General features: G+C 32.6%; 1 protein-coding gene across 1 annotated transcript in view; it reads left to right on the forward strand.

Moving 5' to 3' along the window:
• Positions 1-10,955: 10,955 nt before the first annotated feature.
• The window catches only part of LOC112602397 (probable nuclear hormone receptor HR3), a 69,731-nt gene continuing 68,510 nt past the window's right edge, over positions 10,956-12,176 (forward strand). The window contains exon 1 of the mRNA XM_025350456.1: positions 10,956-11,350. Coding sequence (XP_025206241.1) covers positions 11,332-11,350 — 19 coding nt within the window. The 5' untranslated portion in view covers positions 10,956-11,331. The remainder of the gene's footprint in view (positions 11,351-12,176) is intronic.

A 12,176-nucleotide genomic window follows, 5' to 3' on the forward strand; every position in this document is an offset into this window, starting at 1 on the left:
TGCTTAAAATCAATTAATGGTTCTTAAAATAAAAAAAAGTTTAAAAAAAATAAAAGTATAATCTATTTTTTAAATCAACATTCATTATTGCCTCATAATTTTTTTTGGCGGAGTCAATACAATATAAAATATAAACGATTCCTGTTAATTTTAATATATTGTGTATACTTTATAGTTTATTTAGTTAACTAAATAAACGTGAATTTTACAATTGCTTCATTTCATAGGCCATTACGAGAAGCTACTACCTATCAGTAGTCACTAGGGAAATTGTAAATAATATACGTTTCCACTTATTTTTAATGAGCCTTGACTCATTTTCTTACTTGGCTTTATCTTAATGAACCCTAAACATAGACAACATCCAATTAAAAAATGTTTTAAGTATAAAAATTTTAGAAAAATAATTTTTTGCAATTTTTCCAACTAATTTATTAGGGAGAAATATAAACACGTCTGTATAATTTTATATGAACAAACACAACAATTTCCATGAATAAAACTGTATTTTATGCACAATAAGAATGACAGTAAAACCTAGTTAAATTGTATACTTATATTTTTGAATTATTTTAATTGTTGTTATCCGTATCTACTAAACCATCTACTGCGATGTGACAATTAGAAAAAATAAGAGGTTTTATCAGATAAAATAGTCTGTCACATAATCTCAAATTGTCAAGTTTAAAACTAAAATACGTTTTTACTTTTATTACCACTATAATTAAATGTTTCAAAAGTGATAACATTATTATACAGTAAAAGCTGCTTATTAGAAACACTTTGGGACGAAGGTGAAATGTGTCAATTAGTCAATTAACCGATTGTTTCTAATAAGCGATCGAAAAAAAAAATGAATAATAGATACGCAAAAAAAATATGTATGATGCCTATATTGTATAATTTAAAAAAGTATGTACAAACGATATTTTACGATATTATTTAAAATATTTATCAATCGTAATTTGTTTTTTTGCGTCGAGTAACTCCATGACCATATTTTCATACGAGTAATATTGCCCCTTCGGCTTTGTCGCTTATTTTGAGTGCGTATGTGTGTTCAGATAGAGCACTAAAATAAAGCCCACTCTCGTCCGCATAGAAAATATCAGAGGGTGAGTATTGGGCCAGCAAATCGGTCCAATGAGTTTCAAACCACGATTGGTCGCACTAAAATCGGCTTAAATCTTGGCGTTTAGACATTTTTAGATTTTTAGAAAAACGAAACACTAATAACCTTTACGTATACCCACGCCGAAGCTAGACTACAAACGGTACGACCGGTACGTACAGAAAGAGCATTTTTACGATAAAGTACAGTAAAAATAAACGTAACGACAGCAAAGATAAGATTAAAGTACATTTGTTATTGCCGGATAATCGGTGTATATGTTAACTGATCTTCGTCTAATTGTTTCAAATGGCCGATGTGATGTTTCAATAATCCGATTTATTTTCAATGTTCTAATATACGTCCGATCCGTCCCGAAACATTTTGTTTCAATAACGCGATTGTATTAATTACCCGTGTTCCTAATAAGCGGCTTCTACTGTATATGGTAATTCCTAACAATCACCTCACTACACCTATACAATTTCTAAATCTATAAGAATATATAATATTATATGCATAAAATAGTCAATACTTAAAACTGGTTTTGATCAAAATGTTGTAATTTTTATGAATCTTAACTTCGAATCTCAATCATAACCAAACTGAGCCTAATTGGTTGCAGTGAATCCTGTGACCATTTCCATTATAAAATACAAATAATGTACAGTTATTTTTACTGAAATCTATTTTGTACTTTGGAGAAATATATTTATTTTTATTTTTTTATTGTACATCTCTAAGCTGAGTATAATTTTATTTCTAAAAAATAATCATTATCCAACAATAATTAGCAGTTAAGAAACTTATGTCTAGTTGATATAACTAATCATCTACGTATATTAACAAAATATAAGTTTCTCAACAACCAATTATTTATGTATGAGTATTTAAAAAAAAAAAAAATAATGTTCAAATTTTAATTATAGGATCAATAAAATCATTTGAATATTTGATTAATTTTAATCAAATGACTGTAATTTGATTTGGTATATATTTATGACTTATTGGTATTATTAAATATTAATACTTTGAATTTAGTCGTGTTCTACACCATAGCTACGCCTTATTTCGTGTCTCGTGTCTTTTGACTCGTGACCAAAAAACCGATACTGCTCGTCACCCACGCACTACGAAGCTTACCAAGTCGAAATATGCATGACGTGTGGACCGACTACACTCTCGGCTCACGTTACCTCACGCAGTCATGACGAGACGTTGAAGTAGCATATTTAATTACATAATATCATCACTACAATATATTGTAATATCATAATTATTAAAACATAACAATATTTTTATATTATCATAATATATGTAATCAAAAATGTATTATTTTGTATGTAAATTCAAAACAATGTAAAAATAATAAAGTATATATTACTGATTAATAAAATTATTCGCAGTAATATTTAAAACTGACTTAAGTTTAACTGTTATTCTAGGTTATTTTGTATTGACGTAAAAACTGGGAATAGAAGTAATCGTGAAAATAGAAAAAGAAATATATTTTTAATTCTGTAATTTTTTAAATCTGTTTTTATTAAATGAATAGATATTGAAAAGTATACAAGTAAAATAAAAAATCAAAGTGGTCACCTGACAAGCAAGAAAAAGGTTAATTTCATAGTTATATATTTTAAATTAAATCAAAATAATTGAACCAAAGGATATTATTAACTGTATAAAAGATTTAAGAAAATAAAAAAAAAAAACCATAAAGCTACAGTTATTCATTTTTTTAAACTATAGCGAATGTGTGTTATATTCAAATATTGAAATATACGTCTATTAGGTGTATAGTAAATTAATATTAATATATTATTAAGTATTATAGACTTAAGTAATTTAACTCAATTCGTTATACGTGTACACCGATTACGTTAAATAATATTATAATATTTTTTCAGCTTGAGATTGGTCTTAAACTCCAATTTTCCATTTTAATCTATTGTTTGCCTTTTATGGCAGTCCTTTAAAAATGTTAACTCTTGCATTTATTTAATTTGTTCTCCTACAAGAATGTTTTGAGTTTTTGTATTATAATAACCCACTTAAGTACTTCAACTTTATATAATATATAATATCAATATGTTATTGTTTGTATTTCGCAATTATTATTACTCTCGTTACCTACTACCAAAAGTACAAAACACAAATTTGGGTGTGCAACAGTCGTATAAAAATTATAGATATAAGAGAAGGTAATATTAACTTCATTTATCAACTCTATAATAAAAATAAATTTTTTATGAATGGATTTAATGTTAGGTACGTTTTTAAATTATTTTTTTATTTATAAAATAAATTTACAATATGTTTATACAAAATAATACGATTAGTAAATAAGTTAATAATTAATATACTATAGTCTTAAAACGTAAGGAGAGAGAACATCCATCTGCTTTCAATTTTTAAGCTTAGGGGAGTAAGTTATTAAAGATTATTTATTTTTAGATTACGTGACCATTTATTGAGACGACAAAAAGGTTTGTCAGGTAATGTGTGAGAAGAGAGTTTAGATTTGAAGCAATTTGGGTAGTTGAAAGAGTTTTTTATGAAATTTATTATAGTTATAGAAAGTATGTATGGGTATTATTGGTATGTTGAAATCATGATGTAGAGTGCAAGTTACGTTTTTAAATTGACGAAAAAATATATCTTGTTATAAGTTTATAAGTTAAAACTTACTTGACTTAAATTCTTGGAAAATATAAAGTTATTAGTTAATAAATTATTACTATACTTTTAATTTTTATACAGAGCCCTTTTTTTTAAATTTATTAAATAAAAATTATTCATCTCATTATTAATCTTGGATTCTGAAAAATTAAATAATTATTGATCTTGTAATGAAGTTGTTTTTTCTACATGAACGCTTTTCCCTGCAGTCATAAAACAACTCTAAAAGTTTCATTCTATACTTTTATGGAATGGAATTCTTATCTAGACGGTATACTTGAAAACAAAGAAAAACTGCATACAAGTGGCTAAAAACAATGAAGAATTTTCAGGGAGCACGGTTTTAACATCGCTTATAATCGTTTTTACGATGATTTATCAGTGCTTTGCAATATATATAAATAAACTATAATATTGTATATACTATATCTTGCTCAGAATTTAATTGGTTCAGATTTTATATTTTCTATATTAGAAATTGTAATAAGTTTCACCATATAATTATAGTCATTGAAACAAAATATTTTTATCCTAGCAAGCATTATTTCATCAATGAAAAACACCTTAATACGCAGTTTGTTAATTTATTCTTCAATGAAAATAAGTTATTAAATGACCTTGTCTGTTGTCAAGATAAAAAGAAAACTCGCTTTATGCTTACGCGACATTTAAATCATACAATAATATAATTATAAGACATAGCCTGTTGTTAGCTGCATATCAAGTTACAACTGATGTCCGATACATTCAGTTAAAAAAAAAAAAAAAATATTTCTATAATCTCCGACCTAACGTTTCACCTTTAAACCAATATTAACTGGTATATAAATTCCAAGGACTAAGCGACATCCGGATGCAGGATACATCGAGATTAAATTTAATAACTCTTATTTGTTTAATATACACTCTATTAGTAAACGATAGATATATAAATATACTATAAATAAAACTATTTTTAATATAAAATAGACAGGTACTTTACTATAGAAAATCAATGTTATTACTTTTTAATGTTTGAGATATGAAAACAATTGACTATAACAATTTTATTAAATAACGATAATTATATTAATACGCAGAAACAAAAATAATTAATAATTATAAATTATCTGTGGAGTAAATATTTTTTCATTTCTTTTACTATGTGAAACAAAGTAAACACCGTTAATTTATTTTTTTTCCAAGCTGATACTTGTTTCGCAGAATATCTTCAATTACAAAACATAGACGTAATAACATCAAATATGATAAATTTTATAGTCTTTCGATTAATCGGAATGCACTTGTTGTATAATGTACCTACTTGTTTTTAATTGTCGAGTTTTACGAGAAACGTACGATAATCTAGTGAACTGTACCGCCTGTACCCCACAATATCTTATTGCAACCATGGGACTGTGAACTAAATTATATTTAGATTTTGAATGATAAATTAATTGGTTTTACGGTAGCATGTTACTTGCGTCCCGTAAGATTGTTGATAAGAATTTGCAATGTTACAACCTAAATGCATCTTAAATACTCGGACGCAACTTACCTATGATATTTATTGACGAGTTATTTGCGTCCCAAACAATAATTTTGGTTAGGTATCAACAATTTTGTGATTATATTCTAAATAATTATGTCTCTGAAGATTTGCGTTTCCCTCCTCAAATATGGACTGAGTGTTTCACTAGTCTTTGGCGAACCACTAACTCATGTGAATCATTTCATTAGAAATTTAATATTTCATTTTATCACTCACACCCTAATATTTTCGCGTTCATCAAAGAACTTGATAAAAGAATTTCAAATTAATACATAAATTCTAATAAACAGTTTTGAATTAGTAAAAAAAAAATTATAGTAGTGACCAAAAAGATGAAATAAAATTTATTGAAACAAATTGTCAAACTTAACAACAAAGAAATTAACAGTATGTTATTTAGGTATAACTGATGTATATCCTAAATTTTTACCAATATTGATTCATAACAACATTTATAGATTTTTTTGATTCAATTTTTTTTTAATTATATGACAATATACATACCTATATTTTATTTTCGTATTATCTACATATCGTTCTGAAATTAGCGATTTTGTGAAATATTTCAAAAATTTTTTAATAATTATTAAATATAGCAATTTACGTACTTATATCTACATGTTTTTTTCTTACGTAGGTATGCCTAACTTACATCGCAACTTACATCTAGTAATAATTAACAAATAACTTGCGTCCAAACTGTTCGGACGCAAGTTGTACCTATATGCACCGGGTTTTACAATGACATGAATTATAATTTTTTTGTGTCTGTTTATGTGTTTTATAGTAAAAAAATTATTTGCTACTCAACTTTGAATATTTTTCATAGTATAAAATTGAATATAATTGGTATTTTTAGGGGATAAAAATTCTGAATTACTTTCAAAATAATAAGAAAAAACAAAATCCACATAATCCCTAATTTTTGATAAAATCTTTCTATTTTTGTTGATTGTTTTCATAATTGAAAAATAAATAACTACTGTTAAGACATGAATTTTTAATAAATATATTAACATTTACTATTTTAATAAACATAAAAAGATATCAATTCAATGAAAAGTGTTTGACATTTTTACTTTATCTAATTTATTTTCGATTTCTACGTGACAAAAATTTTATACGTGAGTAAAAAACATGGCAATTTAATTCAAGGTTCTTCATAAGTTTTTCATACTTCAATAAAATTATATCGAAAAATACTTAGTCACAATTATTTTTATAAGCATTTAAAAATCAGTTTTAATAAAATTCAACAAATCATAGAAATGTAGATTGTACATATTATTTTAACATCTAAGGTTTTAAATTAAATGTGAGATTCCTCAAAAGTTTTTTTACTTAAATTTGAAAAAAAAAGTTAAGTATAGTAATATTATTTTTTATGAGTATTTTAAATCCAAGTATAAGAGAATTGGATATAAAAATATATAATAACGATTTATCTTCAAACAATTTTTGTTACTTTTTTGTAGTTCAAAAAATATTAGTCACAGAGTCTTGAAACTTTTCGTTATTGCATGTATTATAATTTACTGCACACACAATGGCATTTTAAAAATATTCAAATTAATTTTAAGCAATTTATACCACGAACGGTGAACTTATTCACAACACACTACGGTGCGTAGGTATTAATTTGTATAGTTATAAAAGTTAATGAAAGCCATAATAACATATGAAATAATATTAAAATAATTACTTAATAGTATATGTAGTTTTTTTTAAATTTTAGATCGATCTTCCAGCTACATTACAACTAATAGAAAAATAAATTACAAAAATCAATATAAATATCTTTAGAAATAAATATGCTATGCTAGACCGTTTCCACTAAGAATTGTTTTTCGTATGCAGTGATTTAAGTTTTCAATTCAAATTTAATATACACCTACTATTACCTACTTTATAACGAAGTATACTCGACATCTTCAACATAGCAGAGCAAATTAACCTATGTTTCGTAATTGTAAAAACATTGCTGCAAGGATTACCTATAGGGTGAGCAAATTTATATTAAAAAAATAATAATAATAAATAAAACAAAAAAAAAAATTTTGGCTTGGCTCTAAAAATAAAAATAGACTCCTAAAATTTGTTTAATAATTGTTATTATATTAATTATAAATGTATTGTTGAAATGGGTGACTGCTGTCATGTGGCTTCATAATTACACTATGCAATACGGCAATACGAATTGTCTGGTATTTTTTGCTGACAATAATATTGTTCGTTGGCACTAGACACTCGTTAAACAAAAATTATAACCGTTGAAATTAGTTTCAATAATTCAATTAAAAACTGAAAAAAAAATCTTGCTTTGTGTATTGCCTGTGCAGGTAATTAAAAAAAAAAAAAAATTCTAATGCGCATTTATGGAGATTACGGATTAAAAACAGGTTTAAATGTTTTAAAAACTGGACAAAAGCGTTGTATTCAAAATTTACTGAAACAAATGGACACGATGCTTAAAAATCACTGAACACGATAAAACTGGCTCAACAATACATAGTCTCGCCAACTTTGGTTTTATTTAAGCATAATTTTTTTTCCGTTCCTCGGTTGAAAACTAAAAAGTATTGTTGTGCGGGTTTTTTATTCTTTATGTACGAATACAATACATATTATAATATATTATGTATATAACACGTACACGAGTGTACCCATATTGTATACGATTTTCACAAGTGCATGCGTCTGCAATCTGCACTCTGCGGTGCAGTATCTGTTATATATGTGTGAGTGTGTATATATATATATATATATGTATTATATGTACCTACGTAATCGGAAGTTCAGCGATTTTCACGTTTCGAACGAAACCACGAGACGATATTATAATATACGTTAAACGCCCGGTGTATTACGTTATAAATATAATACTGTACACGATCAATTTAATACTCGTTTATTAACCTACAAGTATTATACGCGCTAGGAAAATCGACGATAAATTATTTAGTCTCGACCGATATTACTTAATATTTTATAACGCGCACGCGCGTGCCCGACAACTGTCGTCGCTCTCCCCCGAAAGATCATAATATTATTATAATAATTTTATAAAAATTATAGGTACGTAACCGCCATTATCACGAGCGGGCGCGCGCGCGCACACACACACACGCACACACACCCACGCACACACACTCGGCCGAGTACTGCAGACACACTCGTCGCAATAATAATTTTACACCTGCGCGATTTTGCTCGCCGTGAGACGAACAGCATAATATCATACATATTATTATTATGTACTCTTCGTCACCACCGTCTCTCCTCCACCTCGTGCCACTGCCATCGTCTTCTTCTCGCTTGGTCGCCGCCGCCGCCGCCGCCGCCGATGAGAAAACCTCCGCACAACCGTAATAACGGTACAAGCGGGCGAGTTACCGTTGGTCCCCCCTCGCGCCTTCGTCGTCGTCGTCGTCGTCATCGTCGTAGTCGTAGTCGCCGCCGCCGCCGCTGCCTTCTACGCGCCGCGGCGGCAACCGGTAAAAACAACGGTTGTTGCGCGGTCCGCCGCCGCGAGTCTTAAAATAATATACAGCTCGACGGCGATGGGTCACGGGCATTACCTATTATCTATAATAGTAATAATGGCGTGTATCATTATTATTATTATTATTATTATTATGACCATCATCGTCGTCGTCGTCATCTCCGCGTGTGTCGACAATATTATTATATAATATCGCCGGGGCCGTGTACCGTGCGTTCCATGACACGAGACGTCTTATATGACGACGATTATTCCTTGTCAGCGTCTGCTGCGCGCCATAATATTATCATCAAGTCGTCGTCGTCTTCGTCTTGGGTCCCCGCGATAGTGCAGCAGAGGCGTCGTCCGAGGGACGGGTCACACGTCGTGTAGTATTTCACGCGTCCGTCGCGACGCGTTCGCGCCACAACGGAATTATCGCAAATTGAAAAACACAATTAAAGGTCGCGGCTCACAGCCGAACGTCAGCAATTTAGCTGCGGCGATAACAGTACTATCGCGGAGCGGGGTCTAAAGTTATCTGTATTTCGTACTACACTCTATATTTTAATTAAACTTTTACGACGAGCGATGTAAAATGAACAGTAATGACATAAAAAAAAAAAAAAAAAAAACGTTATTTGCTACACTGCTACACGCTTTAGAATTTCGGTAGGTAGTACAGATTTTATTTTTTTGTATCACAGAAAGTTCGTCGCAGCAAACACAATTATAGGGCTTGTCGCGGAGTGGTCCACGTCTCGCGCGCCACCCCCTCGAGCGGGCGCTCCGCGCGAGACGAAAGCACGGCGCGTAATCCGCATAACTTATCGCTCGCATATTGTCGGTGTATTATAATCGACGCGTGCGCCCGTTGATATTCCCAAGTCCTGACCGACTTTACGACGACAAAAACATCAAAAACAACGCGTTACGGCCATATACATAATATGAGAAAACGTACGGTGGCCGTTCGTATATAATATTATAATATTATATCCTACCTGCAGCAGTTATATTGGTGCGTGTATTATTATTATATTATTATAACGCTGCCGTAATGCACTGAAGTTAATGACGTTATACCGCTATGATAATAACGATATTTTCCATTTTACGGTATATAATTCGCCGTTTTCGCCCGAGCGACCGGTGGCGTCGGGTGGGGGCTGTCGAGCGCGAGCGTCCCCGGACGGATGGCCAGCGCCGCGGCGGTCTGCAGAAACGGTTTCTCCTGGTGGGAAACCCGTCGCGGCGGCCGTCGCGGTCCGCCTCGGTTTCAAGTTCATGCCCTGTGGTCCTCAGCGGTCGTCGCGGTTTGTAGTCGAAATTTGCGGAGTGCCACAGTCCGCCGCCAGCATCGGTTTACATACATTACTCTACCGCTGTCGCCATCGCCATCGCAGCAGGCACACCGCACAGTGACATCAGCGAATGCGCGCAATCCGTCGATCGCGACACACGACTTTGACTGCCGTGTTCGGGGGCACCACCAGGAAACACCGCACCATCCGATCGGAATCGCGCTCCACCGTCGCGAATTTTCGACACTCGCCGCGTCCACGCGCCTTTGTAGCACCCGCATTTGAGGGCGGCTCGTATATGGTCACACCGCGGTTTTTGTGCTGTTGCCGGACCATAGTGATCCGTACACTCTGATATCGTCGACATCGCGGGCCGGACGCGCACCCCATCGTAGACCTTTGCCGCAACTCCCCGTCCGAAACTTCGGTTGGTCGTCGTTATCCGTTTCTATTTTTTTATTTTTTTTTTTTATTTCGTTTCTAAATCCGTTTGCACGCATACCGTTTTAAATGTACGACAACGGAGGCGCGAAAATCTCGCCCCAGCAGCCATGTCTGCCGGTCGTCTAGTCGTCGGCATCACGGACGCCACCATCAACAACAATAATAACAACAACAACGACTACAACAACCGCTGCGGCGGGACAAAGCCCCCGGCACCAAGCAAACCGCCCGCGTGCGGAATCACGTCGCCGTTTACTGCGGAGCCCGGTCGGCGGACAACTCGTAGCCACTGCATTAGCTGACGAACATTTTTGATTTTTTGTTTCGTTTTCTTATTCAATATTTATTTTTCTCATCGAACATTTTTATTTTTTTGTTTTTGTTTTTTTAAACCGACAACATTACAAAAAAACGACGTTTACATTTATTAAAATATTCATAATAATCTAAATAATAATACGTATTATACCGTCCGTCGTCGTTCCGCGAATTATTGTAAACCATTTAAATGTATATCCATTGCGTCCGGTTCGTTTTTTAACGTAACATTTTGAATCGAACACGATATAATATCTATTGTGATATCATTTATTATAACATACCGTCATTTTGATAACAATATTGCAGTGCGATTCACGCAGTCGCACGACGACTATAGTCCAACGCCGTCTCACCGTCCTCCGCGGTGCGAGAGCTTGTACAAGAAGCACTCTTGTGGTGTGCACCGGAAGACCATCTTCATCGCGACCATCGGGCACATAACACAACGGCCGCAACGATGCCGAGCACAATTAGAGGTAAGCGTCATTAGAGACTTTTATACATCATTGACTGTTTATTATTATGCTGTTGGGCATTTTACGTTTGAACATCCGGTTCTGATCGAATAGAATCGGTATCGATAAACCCAAAAATATATTATCAATACTTGTTACTACTCATGTGTTATGTATGGCGCGCGTGGAATGATTTTTATAACCGATGACGTCAGACGCGTCAGTTCGATTGCGGGTTTCCAGTGTTTGGGCATTTTAATCGATTTTCTATCGACGTCGACACTTTTGCCGCCGATGTTTATTGAACGTTTTTTACTATCGTCGTTATTGTTATTGTTTTTTAATTTTTTTTTTTCATCGGGTACGACGACCCATGCGGCAGCAGCACGCGAATATTTTTCTATATTATTTCGCGTATTACTGTCTTCAGCGTTGGCGTCATACACACATACACTCGCACACACGCACGCGCCCGCGTGCCCGGAGAATACTCACGCACACACTCACAAACTCCAAATGTAAATGATATATTAAACGATATATAATATTATACATTATATTATTATACCGAACGCGCGCACGCGTAGTTATGTGATGACCATGTACAATGTGTCATTTTGCTGATGTGTCGAGCGGAGACCGACAAAAAATTCGTATACACCTATACTCGATACATAAGCGCGCGCGTTTCCGAAATTTTGCGGAATTTCGCTTGGTCGACGATTTCGACAATGCAAGCGCAGAAAAAAAATATTACAATACACTCCGCACCGCCGCTGTCTTCACACACTTACCCACCTATATATGAATATAAATCTAGCATATTTTAAAAACATTTTTTAAATTT

The sequence above is a fragment of the Melanaphis sacchari genome, unplaced genomic scaffold (assembly GCF_002803265.2).
Source record: "Melanaphis sacchari strain LSU unplaced genomic scaffold, SCAv2.0 Contig87_pilon_pilon, whole genome shotgun sequence".
Classification (NCBI taxonomy): Eukaryota; Metazoa; Arthropoda; class Insecta; order Hemiptera; family Aphididae; genus Melanaphis; species Melanaphis sacchari.